This window comes from Procambarus clarkii, chromosome 18 (genome assembly GCF_040958095.1).
Source record: "Procambarus clarkii isolate CNS0578487 chromosome 18, FALCON_Pclarkii_2.0, whole genome shotgun sequence".
NCBI classification, from domain to species: domain Eukaryota; kingdom Metazoa; phylum Arthropoda; class Malacostraca; order Decapoda; family Cambaridae; genus Procambarus; species Procambarus clarkii.
This window is the reverse complement of record NC_091167.1, coordinates 13,999,350-14,024,191: the sequence shown is the minus strand read 5'-3', so window position 1 is coordinate 14,024,191 and position 24,842 is coordinate 13,999,350. Positions and strand designations below refer to the sequence as shown.

The following is a 24,842-nucleotide window of genomic DNA, read 5'->3' as shown; positions in this document are numbered from 1 at the left end:
TTCCGAACTTTAGTTATCCGAAACTTCCAGTTTCCCGATTGGGGTTGGGGAGTCATGCTACCCGAACAAAGTTCGGGTAGGAAGGGGTCCGCCAAGCGTCACGCCGGCTTGTTGTGGTGGGTGGGAGATGGTCCAGTTTGCCCACTGTGACTTCACAGATTCACGGCCTATTATTCCTATTATTTTGAATTGCCGTAAGGCTGGAATGTTCATTCTGTGCTTTTGTTTTACATATCTGCACAATCAAGAAACATCTGTGCACCATGTCGGCTCCAAATGCACGCATTGCGTCAGTGATGGCTGACCAGTGGGTGGATGGATGAGGGAGCTTAGGTGGGAGGCAGTATGAGAGAGGGGGAGAGAATTAGTCAGAAAGGGAGGGAGGGAGAGAGAGATGCTAGGAGGGAGTGGGAGGGAGAGAGAGATGCTAGGAGGGAGTGGGAGGGAGAGAGAGATGCTAGGAGGGAGGGAGAGATGCTAAGAGGGAGGGGGAGGTAGGGAGAGATGCTAGGAGGTAGGCAGGAAGGGACGGAAGTAGTGAGAATTAGGGAGGGAAAGGCAGGCAGGCAGGCACAGGCAGGCAGGCAGGCTAGCTTGCAGGCAGGCAGGCAGGCAGGCTGGCAGGCTGGGAGTGAGTGGTAGTCACGCGGTTGAACCGCGTGACCTTTAAAAGAGAGTATGGGATGTAGGGGGGCGGGTGGTGGGGGCGAGACCGGCTCATTCCCGAAGATAAGCCTAACACACACTACCCGTTAGCATGATGGCAGGCAGGCAGGCTTGCAGGCTGGGAAGGAGGCAGGCAGGCTTGCAGGCTGGGAAGGAGGCAGGCAAGCAGGCAGGCAGGCTTGCAGGCTGGGAAGGAGGCAGGCAGGCAGGCTTGCAGGCTGGGAAGGAGGCAGGCAGGCAGGCTTGCAGGCTGGGAAGGAGGCAGGCAGGCAGGCTTGCAGGCTGGAAAGGAGGCAGGCAGGCAGGCTTGCAGGCTGGGAAGGAGGCAGGCAGGCTTGCAGGCTGGGAAGGAGGCAGGCAGGCAGGCTTGCAGGCTGGGAAGGAGGCAGGCAGGCAGGCAGGCTTGCAGGCTGGGAAGGAGGCAGGCAGGCAGGCTTGCAGGCTGGGGAGGAGGCAGGCAGGCAGGCAGGCAGGCTTGCAGGCTGGGAAGGAGGCAGGCAGGCAGGCAGGCTTGCAGGCTGGGAAGGAGGCAGGCAGGCTTGCAGGCTGGGAAGGAGGCAGGCAGGCTTGCAGGCTGGGAAGGAGGCAGGCAGGCAGGCAGGCAGGCTTGCAGGCTGGGAAGGAGGCAGGCAGGCAGGTAGGCTTGCAGGCTGGGAAGGAGGCAGGCAGGCAGGCAGGCTTGCAGGCTTGCAGGCTGGGAAGGAGGCAGGCAGGCAGGCAGGCTTGCAGGCTGGGAAGGAGGCAGGCAGGCAGGCAGGCTTGCAGGCTGGGAAGGAGGCAGGCAGGCTTGCAGGCTGGGAAGGAGGCAGGCAGGCAGGCAGGATTGCAGGCTGGGAAGGAGGCAGGCAGGCAGGCAGGCTTGCAGGCTGGGAAGGAGGCAGGCAGGCTTGCAGGCTGGGAAGGAGGCAGGCAGGCAGGCAGGCTGGGAAGGAGGCAGGCAGGCAGGCAGGCTTGCAGGCTGGGAAGGAGGCAGGCAGGCAGGCAGGCTTGCAGGCTGGGAAGGAGGCAGGCAGGCTTGCAGGCTGGGAAGGAGGCAGGCAGGCAGGCAAGCTTGCAGGCTGGGGAGGAGGCAGGCAGGCAGGCAGGCTTGCAGGCTGGGAAGGAGGCAGGCAGGCAGGCTTGCAGGCTGGGAAGGAAGCAGGCAGGCTTGCAGGCTGGGAAGGAGGCAGGCAGGCAGGCTTGCAGGCTGGGAAGGAGGCAGGCTTGCAGGCTGGGAAGGAGGCAGGCAGGCTTGCAGGCTGGGAAGGAGGCAGGCAGGCAGGCAGGCTTGCAGGCTGGGAAGGAGGCAGGCAGGCTGGGAAGGAGGCAGGGAGGCAGGCTTGCAGGCTGGGAAGGAGGCAGGCAGGCATGCAGGCAGGCAGGCAGGCTTGCAGGCTGGGAAGGAGGCAGGCAGGCAGGCAGGCTTGCAGGCTGGGAAGGAAGCAGGCAAGCATGCAGGCTGGGAAGGAGGCAGGCAGGCAGGCTTGCAGGCTGGGAAGGAGGCAGGCAGGCAGGCAGGCTTGCAGGCTGGGAAGGAGGCAGGCAGGCAGGCAGGCTTGCAGGCTGGGAAGGAGGCAGGCAGGCTTGCAGGCTGGGAAGGAGGCAGGCAGGCAGGCAAGCTTGCAGGCTGGGGAGGAGGCAGGCAGGCAGGCAGGCTTGCAGGCTGGGAAGGAGGCAGGCAGGCAGGCTTGCAGGCTGGGAAGGAAGCAGGCAGGCTTGCAGGCTGGGAAGGAGGCAGGCAGGCAGGCTTGCAGGCTGGGAAGGAGGCAGGCTTGCAGGCTGGGAAGGAGGCAGGCAGGCTTGCAGGCTGGGAAGGAGGCAGGCAGGCAGGCAGGCTTGCAGGCTGGGAAGGAGGCAGGCAGGCAGGCAGGCTTGCAGGCTGGGAAGGAGGCAGGCAGGCTGGGAAGGAGGCAGGCAGGCAGGCTTGCAGGCTGGGAAGGAGGCAGGCAGGCATGCAGGCAGGCTTGCAGGCTGGGAAGGAGGCAGGCAGGCAGGCAGGCTTGCAGGCTGGGAAGGAAGCAGGCAAGCATGCAGGCTGGGAAGGAGGCAGGCAGGCAGGCTTGCAGGCTGGGAAGGAGGCAGGCAGGCAGGCAGGCTTGCAGGCTGGGAAGGAGGCAGGCAGGCAGGCAGGCTTGCAGGCTGGGAAGGAGGCAGGCAGGCAGGCAGGAAGCGATATATGGGTGTTGAAGTGAACCATGAACCACGTGACCTTTGAGAGTGTGTGTGTGTGTGTGTGTGTGTGTGTATGGGTTTGGGGTGGGGGGAGAGGGGGAGGTGTGTCGGTGGTGGGGGAGGGACGGCTGACTCCGTAAGCCTAACCACACTCCACAGACCTGTGACCCAGATTTGTTTCTTAAATGTACAGTACATCATCGTATATTTTAGGCAGGATGTGCCTGCAGGCTGGCAGGCAAGCTGGCAGGCAGGCTGGCAGGATGTTCCTGCAGGCAGGCTGGCAGGATGTGCCTGCAGGCAGGCTGGCAGGATGTGCCTGCAGGCAGGCTGGCAGGATGTGCCTGCAGGCTGGCAGGATGTGCCTGCAGGCTGGCAGGCAAGCTGGCAGGCAGGCTGGCAGGCAGGCAAGCTGGCAGGCAGGCTGGCAGGCTGGCTGGCAGGCTGGCAGGCAGGCAAGCTGGCAGGATGTTCCTGCAGGCTGGCAGGATGTTCCTGCAGGCTGGCAGGATGTTCCTGCAGGCTGGCAGGAAACATCTAGAGGATGTTTGCCAGTCGTCTTAATAATCAGTTAGGAACAATTAAGGACTTTTATAAAGCGGACCAGGACTTCACTTATTGGTGAGTACAAACAAAACACGGTCGCATTTACGCTATGAACCTGTCGATGTTTTCCCCTAGAGTTTTTTCGTAAATTTTTCAGAACAATTTCTTTTTACATTTCTAGTTTATTTTTTCCCCTCTATTTCTCGTATACGAACTTACATGTTAACCGACGGGTCTCGTCCCCAAGGGGTTCGGAAACCAAGTGGTGCTCTGTATATATATCTAATATATAATATATATTTATTTAATATATATATATATTATCTCCTGGTAGTAAATTATTAGGAAACACGTGGTGTGTGTATATTTATACACATATCTGTACATATGTATTTTCTGTGGCGAGCCGCTATGGCTCCCTGGAGCTTATCGAGCTAATGTATGTTATATTAGACCGGGGCATTAGCTAAGGAGTTCAGACCTACCAGGGACTAGCCCAGAACCTGCCCCCTTCAGAAAGGTTTCAGGGAGCAATGGCCCTGGAAAACCCCCTTGTGGTTGGGGTTTTCCTTATCTGCCATCGACCGGGGCCAGGCACCCAGAAAGGTAGGTATGACAAAACAAACCCCACATGGTAAAAAACTAAAACAAAAAACCAAACAGAGAGGTAGAAACTCCCTACAATCCCAAGGATATAAGCAAACAAGCAAACATCACACTTTACTGCCGCGCAGCCCTCCCCGCCCCGAGAGGGGAGGGGGAAGCCCCGGACCTACCGCGCCGGCTGCCAAGCTTCAGTTCGTAAGCTAATGTCAACCGGGATAGATACTTCTCTGGCCTCAGTTTCCTAGGCGGTGTTTGCGTTGTGTGGCGTTCACTGCCGTGTGTTGTGGTGTGCGGTGGCCAGGAGTACCTCATCAGTGCCGGGGCTGCATGTGCTTAGTGGCTGACTTCCCTAAGCGCCCTGTGAGTACTGCCCTTGCGTAACAGGGTTATCTTCCCTGGGGCGTTCGAGAACCATTCCTGTAGAGGTTCTTGCTGCTCGGCATTTGCCTCACCCTTGAGGCCAGCTGGGGCTTGGGGCCCTTGTTTGGCCCTGGGTAGGGATTGGGATTGTGCTGGTTAGGGCGTCAAGGTGTTGCACAGTCTTCCACCTAAGCGGCGACCGGTTCCTGTTGCCTCTGGAGACGGTGTACTTTTGCGGGGTTTTATTTTTGTTTTTATTTTCATGCCTGGTGGGGGTCTGCCTAGTGTGGCTATGGTTCCACTGGTAGTGTTTGGCGACCCTCTGCTAGGCCCCCGTAATTGTACACATCTCGGGTTTTCAGTGCTATCCCCAACCGGTTTAGCAACACCTTGCCCGGACTTCCCGTAGCAGTCAGCCTACGGGCCCTGGAAACCTCCATCTGGGCTCTGGGGACCATTGAATGTGTCTTCCGGGTTCCAACCCGCCTTGTATGGGATTGTTGGTTGCTGTGCCCTTGTCTTGGTTGCTGTGGTGACAGTCGCCACTTTTACCTCCGTCATGCTGCCTGTTGGGTCACTGACACCTTGACCCGGAGTCTTGCGAGTGATTCTCTGCTTGTTCTCCAGTACTCTCCTGATGTTATTACTGTTCAGAGTGCAGGCGGCATCCGTGTTGCAAGCTAGGTTAGGTTGCTGCAACATGCTAGGTTGGTTCTCACACGGAGGCCCCGAGGACGCCCCGTTTTGCTTAGGTGCTGTTCGCCCCTTTCTTTCCCTGTTCCCGGCTCCGGACTATCTGCGGGTTTCGGGGTCGGGGTGGGGTTTAGTTGGGGCCGAGACTCGGGTGGTTTTCGGGGGCTGCCCTGCTCGGGTTGGGGGACTGAGGTTATCGAGCCGGTTCCTCCTGCCAAGGCTTCTGGGTCTTACCAGCGGCCCTTTCTTGCTGCCTTTCCCATGGACTCTTGCTTTACTTTAAGGGCAGGGGGCTTGGAGGACGGCTCTGCCCTGGAGCCTCTGTTGTTGGTTCCCGGGGCTGTGGGGGATGCCTGCTAGCAGTTCTGGGGCGGTTTGCCCCTACCTGGGTTTTCTGCTTTTGGGCGGCATTTTTCGCCCATCCAGTCTGCCTGCTTCCCACTTTTGCTGGCGTGTTTTTGTATCTTTAGCGTCAGTCACATCCCTCTGTTCTGGCGACCATTTTCGTCTGCCGGTTTCCCGGCGTGGCCACCAGGGCGGCGTTGCGGTTTCTTTATATGCAACTGGGTGTGCGAGCGAGCTTCTTGGGTGAGTTTTCACCTTTTTTCAGGGGTTTTTATTCTCCTGTTGTCGTTTCTTTGCTTTTCTGGTGTTTTTTGCCCGTTGCCTGTTCCTCTGGGAACGGTTGAGTGTTGATTTTACACCGGGTTTCCATTTTGTCTGTTTTGGGTCTGGGCCTTTGGGTTTGGGCTAAGTGTCCCCTGGCTGTTATGCTTGCTCCTACACCTTGTCCCTCGGTTTTCGGTCTGTTATGACCGTTTTCCCAGGGGGTTCTGTCTGGGTGCTGTGCTTTGCCTTTCCGTGGTGTTTCTCCGCCGGTAAAATGTGGTGGTTTGGCCTCCCCCTGGTTCGATTCCAGGTTCCATGGGTTCTTTGGTTTGTTCCTGAGGTTTCTTCCTCTTGGGCCCCTTTGTGGGTTCTGGGGGCTTTGTTTCCTCGTGTGTGACCCGGTTTCTGCCTTCTGGAGTTTGAGGGTCTTCCTGGCTTGCAGACTGATCTTTTTGGGTCTTGGCATGTGTTGTGGTCGTTCTGGGACCTTGAGGATTTGTCGAGGTGGGCCTTTAGATGCAGTTTTGTGCCTTTTCTGGGGGGGGCCCCATCGGCTCCCGGGAGCTTTACCAGGCTGATATGCTAATGTCAGACTTTGGCATCAGTCATGTGTATGGAGTTCTAGGGCCTACCGGGGACCACGGCCAGAACCTGGCCCCCTCAGAGAGGCAAGGAGAGCAATGGCTTATAGAAACCCCCGTGTGGTTGGAAGCATTCTATGTCTGCCATCGACTATGTCAAGCATCCAGAAAGGTAAGCATTCCAAAACAAACCCCTATTCTGGTGAAAATTGATACCTATCTAATGTATACACATCAGCCCGGTATAGCTCTGGGGGAGCCTCCGGGTCTCACTCAGTAAATAGCGTTTCATTACATTCAACGCTGGTTTTTTCATTTGTAAGTGAGAGTATGTTAAGTTGAGCATTAGTGTATGATTTTGTGTGTTTGAAGTTTTCTCATGAGTAGCATCCCTGCACTCCACGAGGACAGAGAGGAGTCGAGGCACCACATACACAGGTGGTGTGTGTGGTGCTGCTGCAGAAGGCAGCAACATTAGCTCACAGAATGAGTGAAGCTGCTGGTCATGGGGGACCTAAATCATGGAGAGATAAATTGGGAAGCAAGGAATCCCCATGGAGGGGACGAAACATGGGGAGCAAAGTTAGTAGATGTTATAGACAGGAATTTCCTAACATACCATGTGAAGGAAGACACAAGGGAAAGAGGAAGAGATGCACCAAACCTATTAGACCTGATTTTCACCCAGAAAGTAGAAGACATTGAGAATTTGGAGCATGAAATACCTCTAGGGGGGGCCAGCGACCATTGTGTCCTAGTCTTTGACTACATGATGGAATTCAAACTTGTGACCATGGGACAAGAAGTCTGGGAAAGGAGAGTTGACTACAGGAAAGTTGACACAGGAAAGGGGACTACAGGAGGATAAGGAACTATCTGGGAGAAGTGCAGTGGGAGGAAGAAATTGAGGAAAAACAGTCCAAGATATGATGGACCTAGTCATAAGGAAATGCCAGGAGGCTGAAGAGAGATTTATACCAACAGTAAAGGGAAAAAAAAGAGGGACTATAATAACCCATGGTTTAATAGACCGTGTCAGGAAGCAAAAATGGCCAGCAGGCGGGAGTGGAGGAAGTACAGAAGACAGAGGACAACAGGATCAGATGCAACAAAGCTAGGAACGATTACATTAACATAAGACGAACATTGGAAAGGAACTATGAGAACAATATTGCGATCAAAGTGAAAAAGCAACCTATATTACTACAGTCATATAAGAAGAAAAATGTCAGTGAACGACCAAGTGACAAGACTAAGGAAAACAGCGGAGGCATATACTGAAAGCGACAAGGAAATCTGCGAGGCACTGAATGCTAGTTTCCATGGAGTGTTAACAACCGAGCCTGAGCAGCTCCTATTGTTAGAAGAGATTGCCCTAGATGAAAGCCTATCAGATATAGAGGTGACAGCAGGGGAGGTAATGAAACAGTTGACAACACTGGATGCAAATAAAGCGGTTGGACCAGACAAAGTATCACAGTGGATATTAAGAGAGGCAGCGCAGGCCCTCAGCATACCTCTAGCAATGATCTATAATGAGTCACTTATGTCGGGAGAATTGCCCAGTTGCTGGAAGAAGGCAAATGTCGTACCGATTTTCAAGAAAGGCGATAGGGAGGAGGCACTCATCTATAGACCTGTATCACTGACAAGCATCCCCTGTAAAATACTTGAAAGAATAATTAGGCTACGACTGGCTGCAGACCAGGAGAACGTTAGGTTTGTGATCAAACATCAACATGGGTTCTGGAAAGGAAAATCGTGCCTAACAAACCTTTTGGAATTCTATGATAAAATAACTAGAATAAGATAGGACAGAGATGGTTGGGCAGACTGTATATTTCTGGACTGCCAAAAAGCCTTTGATACAGTACTGCACATGAGACTGCTGTTCAAACTCGAGAGGCAGGCGGGAGTGGGAGGAAAGGCCTTAGCATAAATAAGGAACTACCTAACAGGAAGGAGCCAAAGAGTTATGGTAAGGGGCGAGAAGTCGGACTGGCGAACAGTAACGAGCGGAGTACCTCAAAGATCGGTGCTGGGACCAATTCTATTTCTAATATATGTTAACAACATGTTTACAGGAGTAGAGTCCTACATGTCGATGTTCACAATGACGGAAAGTTGATGAGAAGAGTTGTGACAGGTAAGGATTGCAGGATCCTCCAAGAGGACCTGAACAGGTTGCAGAGATGGTCAGAGAAATGGCTACTGGAGTTCAACACCAGCAAATGTAAAGTTATGGAAATGGGACTAGGTGATAGGAAACCAAAGGGACAGTACACAATGAAGGGGAACTGCCTACCTGTGACGACGCGAGAAAGAGACCTGGGCGTGGACGTATCGCCTAATCTATCTCCTGAAGCACATATAAATAGGATAACGACAGCAGCATACTCTACACTGGCAAAAGTTAGAACATCATTCAGAAACCTAAGTAAGGAGGCATTTAGGGTGCTTTACACTACCTACATGAGGCCAGTCTTAGAGTATGCCGCCTCATCATGGAGTCCCCATCTGAAGAAGCATATTAGAAAACTGGAAAAGGTTCAGAGGTTTGCAACGAGACTCGTCCCAGAGTTACGATGGATGGGGTATGAGGAGCGCCTGAAGGAACTGTGCCTTACGACACTAGAAAGAAGAAGGGAGAGGGGGGAACATGATAGGAACATATAAAATACTCAGGGGGATTGACAGAGTGGACATAGACGAAATGTTCACACAGAATAGTAACAGTTCGAGGGGACATGGGTGGAAGCTGGAAACTCATATGAGTCACAGGGATGTTAGGAAGTTTTCTTGTAGTGTGAGAGTAGTGGGAAAATGGAATGCACTTAAGGAACAGGTTTTGGAAGCAAATATTATTCATAATTTTAAAACTAGGTATGATAGGGAAATAGGACCGTAGTCATTGCTGTAAACAACCCATGCTCGAAAGGTGGGATCCAAGAGTCGATGCTCGATCCTGCAGACACAAATAGGTGAGTACAGGTTGTGTGGTGTGTGCTCGTGAGGTACCCCACCTCACTGTGGGAGGTTATTGACCTCCATTATATCTGAGTGACTGGAACACTATCATTTATCTGGTGAATGAGAAATTATTCCATGTTAGTGTATTCTCCTAAGAACACAGGAAATTTCCTGTTTTCCTGGAAGCCCTGGAGGGCTTCCTCCAGATAAGAGGCTTGTAGCTCTATACAAATAACTTAGGTGGCCCAAAGATTTCAGAGAGAGAATGTAAAATACAGTATGTAAATGATTATATTGAAGATGTGATGCAATACCTTCATATTGTATTTATTAGGTTAACTATATCATACACTCCAGCTATTTAACACCCATGGTCAGTCCTCGCCACAAAAGTAAATATTCATTGGGTCGAATAGATGTGTTTGGTCAGCCAGTACTATTACCATTGTGGCCAAGCAGTAGTTTTTGTTTCATCTGATGCACAAGCTTCCCTCCATACATAACTATGGCTTTTGAAGCCTGGCATGATACTAAGGCTTACTGGCAACAGCATTTGACCACCAAAGAGCTAACAAGAGCTTACCATAAAACACACATTGTTATACTGTATATTTTTCATTGTTATAATATATTATATATATATACTACGATTGCCCCTACTTACGACAATTTCGAGTTACGATGTAAATTTCATTGAAAAATGTGACTCGACATCCGATGGGGTCGTCGACTTCCAATATTTGTTGGTACACATTCGGGTCGACCGAGCGCATGGCTCCCGGTCACGCGGCCGACCTGCCTCAGTTTACTACAGCTGCCCGCTTAGTGACAAACGCGCCTATAAGAAATTCCGCTTTTGTGGTGATTTTTTTTGCCTTTTGAACATTAAAGTAATTATTATATATCATGCCATGAGTCCCAGGAAAGTCAGTGGTAAGGTTCAACATATGAAAACCTATGTAAGGATGACCATAGAGCAGAAACAAGAGTACAGAATGTCTCTTCCTCAACAATTAAGAAAATGTGTGCAGCATGGGAAGAATTGCAAACCTTTGCTGAAACGACTCGCCCAAATCAAGCTGCAGTAGGTCGTTACCTTAACCTATTCAATGACACTGTGATGCATCATTACAGGCAAATGTTAAAACGAAGGGAAAAACAAATGTCTCGACAAATTTGTAGTGAGACAAACAAGCACTGAACCACAGCCAGGTCCTAGGTGTGTTCAGACAAAATGTAGGAGAGAGAGTACCCCAGTAAAACATCACTGCCTGATGTTATAATGGAAGGGGACTCCCCTTCCAAACAGTAACAACTCTCCTCCTCCCCCTCATCACCATCTTCCATACGCCATCAAGAGCCCTACTTAAAGGTAAGAGAAACGTTGGTACTGTATTGTAGTTAGAAAAAACATTGTATTCAGTATAAAATTGTATTTGTATGTTAATATTTTGGAGGGTGGGGAACGGATTAATTCAATTCCCTTTATTTCTTATGGGAAAAATCGCTTCGACTTACGATATTTCGATATACGATCCGTCTCTGGGAACGGATTAGCATTGTAAGTCGAGGCCCCATTGTATAATAGATTATGTTTATATAATATATGCAGGAAATATATTATTATATATTCCCTGCAAATAGCAATGGCTTGTTGTACAAAAGATGGTGTGGAGTTTATACACATGGCAGTCTATTTCACAGGAAAATGTAGAACGAAGTGGCACAGTTGGTTGCTAGAAACACACAGAATTCTGAGAGATGTGAGGAAAATGGTCATATATTCATATATGGTGAAGGTGGTTTGCATTTGTTACTAATTGGAAGAGACAGTGAAATTCTTCCACATTCACACTTTTACAAACAGGCACATTAGAGCACCATAACATCTAGTGGAACTAATGCACATGTTTCTCAATAACTAGAAAATGGAATCTAGAATTATAACTTATTTCCTATACTAAAAGACAGATAAGCATATACACACACCATGACACTGCTACTCTATAGCATTCTCCACTGATTAAAAAAAAGCATAATGCTCTTATTATTCAGCTGCACCTTAATATAGTTCCTATGTGGCCAATAATTTAGCTTCCAAGACCACCCGCAGGTACGTATTTGACGAAGTGCAGGAGAATAGCATGGAGATCTGGAAGTTTGAAATGCTGCGACTCATTCGGGAGTACGATATGAAGCCAGCTCTCATTCCTCCATTTGTCGTAATTGAGTATTTGTGGCGGTTCTTCAAAAAAGTCTGGAAGCTCTCTTGTCGGAAAGAAAGAGAAAATTGTGAGTTTTCATGAAGCTGTATGCATGTTACTATATACCTGATTTACCCGAGAGCCACTAACCCTAGTGGCCTCAACAAGGACAGGAAGCTGGTGGCGTGTCGAAAGTCATATATGTCATCTATTAATCTTGCCTATTTTTATCGTTGTTAATTTTTAGTTTGCAGTGATATTCCTGCATGGGTCCTAAGCCTCCGACTTGCCCAGTATGTGTTACTCATGGAAGGGTGTGCACTTGATGCGAGAGTGTGTCGTTATTGCATGAGATGTGATAATGATAATGATGATAATGTATTGTGTTTATCTCATTTGTATCCTTATAGTGGAGGACTACATGAAGGACACATTGGAGTCACTGAAGCTTTTTGAGAAGGAGTCCATTATGACGTACTTGGCCAGGATTGCATACACCGAGGAATGCAGCATTGATAACCGGGTCAAGAGAATGTCCGAGAAGTAGGTGGTTACACATGGAGATTTTTATGAACATAATATTAATGTTTCCAAGTTGTCATATGCATATGTTTCCTAAGGCAAGATCTTGTTGGCTCCTGGTTAGGAGCTTATACCATCAGGGCATTTAAAAACTTTTCTGTGGGGAGCCCCTACGGCTCTCTGGAGCTTATCGGGCTAATGTATGTTATATTAGACTGGGACATTAGCTAAGGAGTTCAGACCTACCAGGGACCAGCGCCAGAACCTGGCCCCTTCAGAGAGGTTTCAGGGAGCAATGGCCCTGGAAAACCCCCTTTGTGGTTGGGGTTTTCCTTATCTGCCATCGACCGGGGTTAGGCACCCAGAAAGGTAGGCATAACAAAACAAACCCCACATTGTAAAAAACTAAAACAAAAAACCGAACAGAGAAGTAGAAACTCCCTACAATCCCAAGCAAACAAGCAAACATCACACTTTACTGCTGCGCCGATCGTCCGCACAGCCCTCCCCGCCCCGAGAGGGGGAGGAGGAAGCCCTGGACTTACTGCGCCGGCTGCCTAGCTTCAGTTCGTAAGCTAATGTCAACCGGGAATGACGCTTCTCTGGCCTCAGTTTCTTAGGCGGTGTTTGCTTTGTGTGGCGTTCACTGCCGTGTGTTGTGTTGTGCGGTGGCCAGGAGTACCTCATCAGTGCCGGGGCTCCATGTGCTTAGTGGCTTACTTTCCTAAGCGTCTTCTAAGTACTGCCCTTGCGTAACAGGGTTATCTTCCCTGGGGCGTTCGGGAACCATTTCAGTAGAGGTTCTTGCTGCTCAGCATTTGCCTCGCCCTTGGGCCCAGCTGGGTCTTGGGGCCCTTGTTTGGCCCTGGGTAGGGATTGGTATTGTGCTGGTCAGGGAGTCAAGGTGTTGTGCGACCTGCCACCTAAGCGGCGACCGGTTCCTGTTGCCTCTGGAGACGGTGTACTTTTGCGGGGGTTTTCTTTCGTTTTTCTTTTCCAGTGCCTGGTGGGGGTCTGCTTAGTGTGGCTATAGTTCCACTGGTAGTGTTTGGTGGCCCTCTGCTAGGCCCCTGTGATTGTACATGTCGCAGGGGTTTTCAGTGCTAATCTCTACCCTTTTGTTATTTTGGGGTTTCTTAACCAGTTAGCAACACCTCGCCCGGGCTTCCCGTAGCAGTCAGCCTACAGGCCATGGAAACCCCTGTCTGGGCTCGGTGGACTTGTGTCTTCCGGGTCCCAACCCGTCTTGTACGGGATCGTTGGTTGCTGTGCCCTCATCTCCGGGTGACAGTCGCCACTTTTATCTCTGTCCTGCTGCCTGTTGGGTCACTGACACCTTGACCTGGAGTCTTGCGAGAGAGATTCTCTGCTTGTTCTCCAGTACTCTCCTGGTGTTATTACTGTTCAGAGTACAGGCGGCATCTGTGTTGCAAGCTAGGTTAGGTTGCTGCAGCATGCTAGGTTGGTTTCCCACTCGGATGCCCCGATGCCGCCCCATTTTGGTTAGGTGCTGTTCGCCCCTTTCCCTCCCTGTTCCCGTCTCCAGACCATCTGCGGGTTTTGGGGTCGGGGCTGGGTTTAGTTGGGGCCGAGACTCAGGCGGATTTTGGGGGCTGCCCCGTTCGGGTTGGGGGACGGAGGTTTTTCGAGCCAGTTCCTCATGCCAAGGCTTCTGGATCTTACCAGCGGCCCTTTCTTGCTGCCTTTCCCATGGACTCTTCCTTTTCTTTAAGGGCAGAGGGCTTGGAGGACGGCTCTGCCCCGGGGCCCTGTGTTGCTGGTTCCCGGGGCTGTGGGGGATGCCTGCTAGCAGTTCTGAGGCAGTTAGCCCCTGCCTGGATTTTCTGCTTTTGGGTGGAGTTTTTCGCCCATCCAGTCTGCCTGCTTCCCACTTTTGCTGGCGTGTTTTCGTATCTTTAGCGTCAGTCACAGCCCTCTTTTCTGGCTGCCATTTTCGTCTGCCGGTTTCCCGGTGTAGCCACCAGGGCGGCGTTGCGGTTTGTTTACATGCGCCTGGGTGTGCGAGCGAGTTTCTTGGGTGAGTTTTCACCTTTTTCAGGGGTTTTATTCTCCTGTTGTCGTTTCTTTGCTTCTCTGGTGTTTTCTGCCCGTTTCCTATTCCTCTGGGAATGTTTGAGTGTTGATTTTACACTGTGTTTCCCATTTTGTCTGTTTTGGGTCTGGGCTCTAGGGTTTAGGCTCAGTGTCCCTGGCTGTTATGCTTGCTCCCACACCTTGTCCCTCGGTTTTCGGTCTGTTTTGACCGTTTTCCTGGGGGTTCTGTCTGGGGGTTGTGCTTTGCTTTTCTGTGGTGTTTCTCCGCCGGCAAATGTGGTGGTTAGGGCTCCCCCTGGTTCGATTCCAGGTTCCTCTGGGTTCTTTGGTTTCGTTCCGGAGGTATCTTCTTCTTGGGGCCCCCCCCTTTGTGGGTTCGGGGGGCTTTGTTTCCTCGTGTGTGACCCGGTTCTGCCCTCCGGAGTTCTGGGGTCTTCCTGGCTTGCAGACTGATCTTTTTGGGTCTTGGCACGTGTTGTGGTCGTGCTGGGACTTTGAGATTTTGTTGTCGAGGTGGGCCTTTTGATGCAGTTTTGTGCCTTCTTCGCTTGGCTGGCGTGGTGCTCTCTGCCCACTGGTCGGCGGCTTGTAATTTTCTTTTCAAGTGTATGTGTATGCATGTACATATGTACACTGTGTGTGTGTGTGCACATGTGTAATTACCTAAGTGTAATTACCTAAGTTTAGTTACAGGATGAGAGCTATGCTCGTGGTGTCCCGTCTTCCCAGCACTCTTTGTCATATAACGCTTTGAAACTACTGACGGTCTTGGCCTCCACCACCTTTTCCCCTAACTTGTTCTTAGGGAGTGTTCTCCCCTAACTTGTTCTTAGTATGTGCATATGCATGTGTGTGTAACATACCTTGTGTGTATGTATATATGTATGTGTATATACACAATATGTATATATGTGTATGTGTACTTTTTCTTTCGGAAGGGGCTCTGTTTCCTTTTCTGTTGACAGGGGGTTGGGGAAGCTGCTTGCTCTGTTGACTCTTGTATGGTCCTTCTGTTGGTGGGCGCTTTTGGTTGTCTTCCGGCCTCTGGTGGCGGCAGTGGACGGGTTCTTCCCCTTTGGAGGGTTCAGAGCTAGCGGGGTGGGTTTCTTCCCCTGCGATTCGTCATGTCATCTTAGTGGGTGCGTTGGGCGTGATCGATCCGTCCCATCCCTCTGGGGTTCCCGTCTGCTCTTTGCAGACATGGGCTTTTCGAATATGCAGTTCTTCTGGACTTCTTCAGTCTGTGCCCTGGTTTCTATGCCCTCCTCGGAGGACTATTGTCTCCTGTCTGGCTTCTGTTGGGGCCGGGTGCCTGGATGGTGGCCCTGGACCTCCAGGTCAAGTATTGGCACTTGGTGTATTTTTGCATCTTTACCGGATCTTGGTGCGCTGTCTGAGTCTGCTTGAGATTCGGTGTCTGGCCTACCTCGACAACTGGCTGGTGTGGGCTCCCAGTCCGTCTGCTTGTCTGCTCGCCAGGGGTGTGGTTCTTTCCAGATTGCTGGGTTTGGTTTCCTGGTGATCTGGAGGCCATTCCATCTGTTTCCGTCCCGGGTTCGGACCTGGGCCTTGATTAGGGTTATTAGGCCACTCCTTGTCTTTCCCTCCAGATGTGTTACTGCGGCTGTGGTCCCGCCTTCGGCTGTTTGTGTGGGGGTCCCGGGTTGCTCGAGCGGTTGTGCGGGAGTTTGAACTTCGACGTGCCGGTCTGCCCGCAGTGTCGGGTTTGGCTTCGGCGTCTGTTTGGTAACCTTCGGAGACTCCCCTTCTGCCTCTTGTAATCGTTGGGTTCGTTCCTCCGGGGATCTTGTGTTGGTGCTGCATCACCAGCTTCCTCTTTGGTGTTTTCGGGGGTTCCGTGCCATGGCACCTCCCTGAGCCTTCGCTCGAGGTGTTCACAGACGGGTCATCTTTCAGCTGGGGCTTTGTGACCAGTGCTCACTAGGTCGGCCAGGGATGGTGGAGTCTGTCCTTCCGTCGGGCTCACAGCATGGTTCGGGAGTTCGTGGCTGTCTGGTTTGCGCTTCGGAGGGTTTGGGTCACTCGGTGCTCTACCATTCAGCTCCATTCGGACTGTTCTCTGGTGGTTCTTGCCGGAACCACAGGGTTTCTCTTAGGTGTTGACCATTCTCGGGGTTTGGCTAACCGTGAGATTCATGTCCGAGGTGTGTCCTGCGTCCTGGCAGACAGCTGTCTCGGTTCATTCCTTTGTTCGCGGATTGGCCAGTCATCGCCGAATCGTTTCGTTGGCTCTGCTGGACGTATGAACTCCTAGCCATGGACGTCTTCAAGTCGGTGTGGTCTAGGCATCGCCTATTTTATGTGGCGCCCTTACCCACCTGCGAGGCGTTCACGTTGGATGCTTTTCAGCAGGACTGGTCTAGGTGGGGGTACCCGTTTCTTTTCTCCCAGTCCAGCTGTTGCTTCGGGTTCTGGCTCAGTTGCATCCCATTCCCACGAGAGCAGTCCTTATGGTTCCTTGGTGGCCGCCCAGCTTTCTTTTGAGACGCTGCTTGATAGGTGTCCGAACCCGGGGCGTTTTCCCGCGGCTCCACCTCTTTCAGCAGGTCGGATTGGTCCTGTACGTGACTTGTTTGGCCTTCTCCTCGGCTCTTCGCATCTGGTATTTTGACGCGGGTGTCACCATCTCTGTGGTGTTCAGGTGGCCTGGTTGACGGTGTCCCACCTGCGAGCTTCGTCTTGACGTTCCTGGTGTTTCTATGCACTTTTTCTTGCTCTTTGTACGTTGTCTTCTCTTTCGCATCGGGTTGTCTCGCCCTTTCTTGGGTTCTCAGGACTACAGTTATTTGATGTTTCTTACTGTTGCCTCATTTTGTGCGGTGCTGGTGGAGCCGCTCCGGCTTGCGTTCAGGGTGGACGTCACATCTGCCTGATTTCGTACGCTTTCTCGTTTTGTTTCACCTCCGGCCTGCTCATGCGTTGCCTGCGCTGTCCTGCTCCTTGATCAGGGTGCTTTCTTATCTTCTCCTCAGCTTGTGGTAGCCCCTTCGGTTCAGGTTTCTGCTCTTTGGTACTGGTGGTAGATTTGTACGTGTGCAGCCTTTCTCCGTCCTGGCCACGGTCGAGACGGCTGGTTTCCGGAGGGGTTCTTGGGTTATTGATGCTTGATTGGTTTGGCCGGGGGGTGCATCCTGTGTTGTCCGGTTGTGCTTTTTTGCTATTACCTGCGTACTGTGTCTGGGGATGCACTTTGGTTTGATCCGGTTCCCCTCGTTCTCTGTTTCAGGGCTCGGGTCTCCCAGGTAGTCTGCAGAGTTTTTCAGTATTCCAGCCTGTGGTCTGTCTTTGCGCCCGTGCTGTTCGGACGTTTGCAGCTTTTGCTGCTGTGTTGGTGACGTCTAGGGCTCATTTCGGGCACAGGGAATTGAGGGTCACACAGGTTCTTGGCCGCCCATCCCTTATGCACATCTGCTCCTGTGCGTTCTTGTTGCCTTGGGTCGCAGGTTGCATCCTGTTGTCTCGGCTTCGCGTTGCGGATTTTGTGGCGGCCGCCTCCTGGGTTAGCCCTTTCTTTTCCTTCTCCTTGGGTATGAAGCTCCAGGGAGCCGTAGGAGCTCCAGGGAGCCGTAGGGGCTCCCCACAGAAAACCAGTGTTGAATGTAATGAAATGCCATTTTCTGGGTGAGTCCCGGAGGCTCCCTGGCAGCCCTCCCTCCCACCGGTCGGCGTTTTTTTCGCATTGGTTGAAGCTTAGCTTCCAAACTGAAGCTTGGCAGCCGGCGCGGTAAATCCGGGGCTCCCACCTCCCCCTCTCGGGGCGGGGAGGGCTGCGTGGACGATGGGCGCGGCAGTAAAGTGTGATGTTTGCTTGTTTGCTTGTTTACTTGGGATTGTAGGGAGTTTCTACCTCTTTTCTGGGGGGAGCCCCGTCGGCTCCCCGGAGCTTTACCGGCTGATATGCTAATGTCAGACTTTGGCATCAGTCATGTGTATGGAGTTCTAGGGCCTACCGGGGACCACGAGCCAGAACCTGGCCCCCTCAGAGAGGCAAGGGGAGCAATGGCCTATAGAAACCCCCGTGTGGTTGGAAGCATTCTATGTCTGCCATCGACCGGGTCAAGCATCCAGAAAGGTAAGCATTCCAAAACAAACCCCTATTCTGGTGAAAATTGCTACCTAAGCCGAACTAGTGAATAGAACTCTTCAACAGAAAACAAGGAAACTAGTATGACGTCATACGTCACCGCTGTCTGCGCAGCTCCCCCCTCCCCGGGAGGGGGAAGGGGAAGGGGGAGCCCCAGACCTCCCACGCCGGCTATCCACCCATCAGTTCTTCGGCTGATGCTATGGGCAATGGTTATGTGCTCCGGCTCCAGTGGTTGTTTCAGCACTGTACCTAGAGTGTGGTGTCTGTTTTCTAGGTGGTGCGTGAGCCGGGAGTGATTCTTCAGTACTCGGGCTGCATGCGCCTAGGGTTCCCTTCCCTAGGTGCCCTGTAAGTACTGCCCTTGGGGCTTGGGGCCACCTTCCACAAGTTCCTTGGGTCCTGCCCCTGCTTGGCCGTTTACTGCTTGGTTTTCGGCCGCTCTTTGTGTGCTCGGGTGTTCTGTCTCCCTTGTTCGCCTTAGAGTCAGGGGCAGTGTTTGCACTGGTGGGGCGTGGGGTACTGTGCAGCTTGTCTTTACCAATCATAGCGGCCGGCTCTGTTCCGCTTGGGTACGCTGTCCTCTTGCGGGGTTTTCTTTTTCTTTTGTTTATATACCTGGTGGGGGGGTCTGCCTTCGTTCTTGCCCCTTGTGTCCCTTGTGTTCTGAGTATTTCTGGTGGTACCCCCTGCTAGGTCCCCGTGAGTGTACACGTCCCGGGGGTTCAGCTCTTAGAAAGTTGTTTGGTAGCTTGGGTGCCGGTTAGCAGTACCCTGCCTGGGATTACCTGAGCGCGAGTCCTCTTAAAGTAAACGCTCGGGACCCTGGGAAACCCCTGGGGGCGCGCGGGTCCGATGGATGTGACCCCAGAGCCCCCCCCTCGCTTCCAGCGAGTTTGAGGGTTGCTCTCACCTTTTGTCTCTGGGTGACTCTCTGTTTTGCCTCCGTCTGCTGCCTGTGGGGTCGGTGACACCTTCGACCCGGTGTCCTGCGAGTTTGGTTGCTCGTTGTGGCTCGGTTACCCAGTTGTGCTAACAAAGCGGGTGCGGGCAGCAGGGGCGTTGCACTTGAGCCTTGGTAGTGGCAACGTTCTCGTGGTTTCCTCCCCGGGAGCCCCGGGGCTGCCCCGTTGTAGTTCGTTTTGGGACTTGGGGGTGTTGGTTGCTTCGGTTCCATCCACGCCCCCTTGTCTTTCCCCTGGTTCACCCTTCCTGCCTGCATCCGGTTCCTTACCGTCTGTAGGTTCAGGGCGGGGTGTTTGGTGGTGTTGAGACTCGGGCAGTCTCGGGGACTTCCCCTTCCGGGGTAGTGACGGGGGCATTTGGGCCTGTTCCTCCAGCCGTGTTGTATGAGTCTGCCAGTGGGCTCCCTTCCTTAGTGTTTTCACGGCTGCCCCGGTTTTCTGGTACGGCCGGGGCTTTGGGGGAACGGCTCGGCCCCGGGGCCTGTCGTGTAGGTTCCCGGGGCTGGGGAGGGGCTGTCTTGGGGGGGGCCTTGGCCCCGTTAGACCCCGTGGGGGTTTTTTATCCCCCTCTAGGCGGGGCTTGTGGTTACGCGGAGTGGGGTCTTTCCTCCCCACTCGCCGTACGTGCTGTTGGACGTCGGCCCCTCCCCGGGCTCGGTTCCTTGGCCTTTGAGTCGGTTGGTTCCGTCCTGTGGGTGGTTGTTTCCTCCCCCGCTTTTTGGGACGGTGTTTTTGTCATGTTTCCCCGTTCGATGGGGTTCTGCGTGACTTCTGATCTCGGGTGCGCCTGCGCCTTCGTGTGCCTTCGGGACTAGTGTTGGCTTCTGTGTTCTCGAGGGTACGGGAAGGTTTTTCGCTACTTCCCGCATTATTGGAACGTCTGTCGGCTCCTAGTACTTGTCACCCTGTTGGGCTACTTGTCGCCCTGTTGGGCTACTTGTCGCCCTGTTGGGCTACTTGTCGCCCTGTTGGGCTACTTGTCGCCCTGTTGGGCTACTTGTCGCCCTGTTGGGCTACTTGTCGCCCTGTTGGGCTACTTGTCGCCCTGTTGGGCTACTTGTCGCCCTGTTGGGCTCCTTGTCGCCCTGTTTGGGCTCCTTGTCGCCCTGTTTGGGCTCCTTGTCGCCCTGTTTGGGCTCCTTGTCGCCCGTTTGGGCTACTTGTCGCCCGGTTGGGCTACTTGTCGCCCGGTTGGGCTACTTGTCGCCCGGTTGGGCTACTTGTCGCCCGGTTGGGCTACTTGTTGCCCGGTTGGGCTACTTGTCGCCCGGTTGGGTTCCTTTTTTTTTGGGCTCTTTGCTTCTTTGGCCGGTTTTGTTGTTCCTGTTTCCTCTTTTGGCTCTTTTTCTCGTGCAATAGTCCTGGCTGGCGCCTTCCCGCAGGGAGGGTGTGCGGTTCGGCCAGCGTGTTATGCGCATGCGCCGTGGAGTTTGTTTTGGTCTGGGCGGTGTTTCAGTGCTGGGGTTTTGCGCCCTTTTTTGCTACAGTGCTTCGCCTCTCGTTCTTCTCCCTGGCTGCGGTATGTGCCCCTTCGCGCCGGGGGTGTCCTGGTTCCCTGTTGTGGGGAGGACACCGCAGTTTTCCCTGTGTCATGGGTGTGGACCGCCTCCTTCGCCTCTCCCTGTTCTCCTGCGGGTCCGGCAGGGTCCGGCTCTGGCGTCTTCACCTGGCGGTGCTCCCTAGTTCTTCTGGGCACGGTTGAGTCGTGTCAAGTTCGAGCCACCATTCGCCAGGTGAGTTTTCTGCGGTCTGGCGTCTTTTGGCCGGGCGCTGGATGCGGCGGTGTTTATATACCTGTCTTTATTTAGGTATAATTTTGTACGACTGAGACCGTTCGCACACCTGTGACTGTCCCTTTATCACCCCTTCCTGTCCCCCTCATGTGCATGTCCAACCCATGCTGGAGTCATTCAGGGGACCCTCCTTTTTTAATGTTGAGGTGTGGGGGTTGTAGGGTTGGTTCTGTACTCACCTGGTGAGGCTCCTGGCTGTGCTTGCAGGATTTGAGCTCTGGCTCTTGGGTCCCGCCTATCTGGTAGAACTTGCGGGATAGTACCAGTGGAGTGCAGTGGTGCTATTGGCACTTTTGGGGAACACTGTATTACCATCAGTGGTCTGTGCTTGTTACACGACCTACTTGCGAGCATAAGCCTTCTTGCTGGTTCGTCCGTGGACTTCCAGGGCGCACTGGCCTGTTTTCGTATGGCAGCTCCGGCCCGTCCTGGTTGTGGGGGTATGTGGGCCGGTGGACTGCTCCTAGCAGCTGCCTGGTGGGCCATCCTCTGGCCGGTCTGGCCTGACCTTGGGCCGGGCTTGAGGTGTAACAGAGCTCCCAGTACCTCATCCAGCAGGTATCGAGCGGGGTTTCTCCGCCGTCGGTCGCCTGGTGCAGGTTTCTGGGCCTGCAGGGTTTTGTCGTGTCTCCGTTGGCCCTGTCTGGGGTCTGCCTGCTCCGTTCTCTGCCTTTGCAGAGGGGAGCTGCTATTTACATGTTGCATGTTGCAGTGGTGCCTGTTGCTGCTGCTGCACGTGTGCATTGGTACCGTGTTTCACGGTGGCGTGTTCTTGTTCCTGTGTCCGGTTGTGGAGTGGCACTTTGCTGCCGTTTTTGTGCCTGGGGATTGCGTGGGGTTTTTGTCCCTGCCTGATTGTCCACCCCTGGTTGTTCTCCTGGTTAATTTTTTTTTTTGTGCTTCAGCTCTTTCTGCCTGCCTCCTCTGCGGCAGGGATGTCCTGCGTGTGTTCTTAGGCGTTGGTCAGCCTGTGTCCTGAGGTGTGCTTCTTTGTCTCGGTCTGTTGCAGTTGTTCGTGCCCCTTGGTTCGGGTCCTGTTCGGGCGGCGACCCTTCCGCCTTCTTGGTTTTCCTCGCTTGCCCTGCCGGTTGTTGTTGTTGTTTTTGTTTTTTTTGGGGGGGTTCTTGCGATGTCTCGCGTCGGACCCGTCGTTTCTGAACTCCTGGCGGGCTTGCATGCTTCGGAGTTTTTCTGTTCGGCAGACGTTCCATCTCCTTGTGCCGCCTGGGTTTCAGTGGTCGCGCCCGAGATCTTCTCGCGGCTCCGCCTTTTTCCTGGGCTCGGGGGGGGGGGGGGCCTTGTCGGGGCTGCTTATGTTCTGCCTCATGGTCTCGCCTCCGGTTGGTGGTCGGGTGGCTTCGTGGTAGGTGTCCCACCTGCGTGCTTCTCTTGGCGGCAGTATGGGGTATTTTGGCGGTCCTTCCTTTTCCTGTCCCTTCTTAGGTGGTTCCTCTTGTTAGCTTGGTTTACTCTCGGCTTGGTTTTCTAGTGGGGGTTGGGGGCCGTCGTCTTGCCACATACTGTCGCCTCTTTTCGTGCGGCGCAGGCGGAGCCGCTTCAGCTTGCTTTCGGTCTTGGTGTTGCTTTTGCACCGTTAGTCAGCTGTCTTGTGCGTCGTTTCACCTCCGGCCTGTTCGTGCGCCGCTTGCACCATCCTGGTCTCTGGTCAGCGTGCTCTGTCTTCTCCTCAGTTGGTAGTGCCCCTTCGGTTCCGGTGTGTTTTTTCGTCGGCTCTTTCCTTTGGGCCTTTGCCTCTGGGGGTCGATTCGCTGAGTTTTCTTGCTCCTTCGGTTTAAGCGTTTTGGTTGTTTGATGGCAGCAGTCTCCATCTTTTTCTGGCGCGGGGTGGGGCTGCTGCATTCTGGAGGGGTCCAGGGTTTGTTGGTGCTTCGTTGGTCGGGCCGGGGGTGTGTCGTTTTTGTGTTCAGTGGCGGCCCTCCGCTGTTGTTTGCGTGCCACGGCGTTTGGGTCCGGAGCGCGTTTTGCGTTGATCCGGTTCTGTTCTTCCCGGTTCGCGGGTGATGGTGTCCCGGGTGGTCAGCCGTGTTCTTGCGGCTAAGCTGCCTGTGTTCTTCCCTCATGCCTGTGCCGTTCGTGGCTTTGCTGCTCTCGCTGCCGTCTGGGCGACGTGGCCTTGCGGTCTTTCGGGCATGGATTTTTGGTGTTCGTGCAGGGGCCTTGCTGCTCGTGGTTCTCGTGTTGTTCCCGGGATTTTCGGGGCTGTGGCGCCTTGAGTTGGCGTTTGCTGCCGGTTGTCTCGCCTCCTTGGGGGGTGCGTGGTGTCCGCCTCCCGGTTTTGTCCCTTTGACCTTCCTCTGTGGGTAGTTAGCTCCGGGGAGCCGACGGGGCTCCCCCCAGAAAACCAGCGTTGAATGTAATGAAACGCCATTTTCTGGGTGAGACCCGGAGGCTCCCCGGCAACCCTCCCTCCCTCCGGTCGGCGTTTTTCGCGTGTTTTGACATCCAGCCTCAGAACTGATGGGTGGATAGCCGGCGTGGGAGGTCTGGGGCTCCCCCTTCCCCCTCCCGGGGAGGGGGGAGCTGCGCAGACAGCGGCGCGGTGACGTATGACGTCATACTAGTTTCCTTGTTTTCTGTTGAAGAGTTCTATTCACTAGTTCGGCTTAGGTAGCAATTTTCACCAGAATAGGGGTTTGTTTTGGAATGCTTACCTTTCTGGATGCTTGACCCGGTCGATGGCAGACATAGAATGCTTCCAACCACACGGGGGTTTCTATAGGCCATTGCTCCCCTTGCCTCTCTGAGGGGGCCAGGTTCTGGCTCGTGGTCCCCGGTAGGCCCTAGAACTCCATACACATGACTGATGCCAAAGTCTGACATTAGCATATCAGCCGGTAAAGCTCCGGGGAGCCTCCGGGTCTCACCCAGAAAATGGCGTTTCATTACATTCAACGCTGGTTTTTTCGTTTTTTGTTTTAGTTTTTTGCCATGTGGGGTTTGTTTTGTCATGCCTACCTTTCTGTTAGCCTGACCCCGGTCGATGGCAGATAAGGAAAACCCAAACCACAAGAGGGTTTTCCAGGGCCATTGCTCCCTGAAACCTCTCTGAAGGGGCCAGGTTCTGGCGCTGGTCCCTGGTAGGTCTGAACTTCTTAGCTAATGTCCCGGTCTAATATAACATACATTAGCCCGATAAGCTCCAAGGAGCCTCCGGGGCTCACCCAGAAAAAGGCGTTTCATTACATTCAACGCTGGTTTTTTACTAATGCAACAGGGATATATTCAAACTGTCCCTGCTGGATTATTTGCCAGGATTTACCTGAGGGCCATTAACACTAGTGTCCTCGCTGAGGACAGGAAGCCAGCTGCTTGTCAAAAGTCCCTCCTTCCATTTGTCGTGATGATTTTTTCTAGCTTGATTTTAAAGTTAAGCAGAGTTTTGGCATTTAAAGCTTCAGCAGTTACCTAGATGATAGGGGGACTGTCCCTGATGGGTCACCTAGGTGCTAGGGGGACTGTCCCTGATGGGTCACCTAGGTGCTAGGGGGACTGTCCCTGATGGGTCATCTAGGTGCTAGGGGGACTGTCCCTGATGGGTCATCTAGGTGCTAGGGGGACTGTCCCTGATGGGTCATCTAGGTGCTAGGGGGACTGTCCCTGATGGGTCATCTAGGTGCTAGAGGGACTGTCCCTGATGGGTCACCTAGGTGCTAGGGGGACTGTCCCTGATGGGTCATCTAGGTGCTAGGGGGACTGTCCCTGATGGGTCATCTAGGTGCTAGGGGGACTGTCCCTGATGGGTCATCTAGGTGCTAGGGGGACTGTCCCTGATGGGTCATCTAGGTGCTAGGGGGACTGTCCCTGATGGGTCATCTAGGTGCTAGGGGGACTGTCCCTGATGGGTCATCTAGGTGCTAGGGGGACTGTCCCTGATGGGTCATCTAGGTGCTAGGGGGACTGTCCCTGATGGGTCATCTAGGTGCTAGGGGGACTGTCCCTGATGGGTCATCTAGGTGCTAGGGGGACTGTCCCTGATGGGTCATCTAGGTGCTAGG

General features: G+C 53.4%; 1 protein-coding gene across 1 annotated transcript in view; it reads left to right on the top strand.

Annotated features, from left to right (window-relative positions):
* The window catches only part of LOC123754691 (transient receptor potential cation channel subfamily M member 4), a gene marked incomplete in the record, with an annotated part of 261,293 nt that overhangs the window by 195,080 nt on the left and 41,371 nt on the right, over positions 1 to 24,842 (top strand). The window contains 2 exon segments of the mRNA XM_069326277.1: positions 11,296 to 11,474; positions 11,797 to 11,929. Coding sequence (XP_069182378.1) covers positions 11,296 to 11,474; positions 11,797 to 11,929 — 312 coding nt within the window.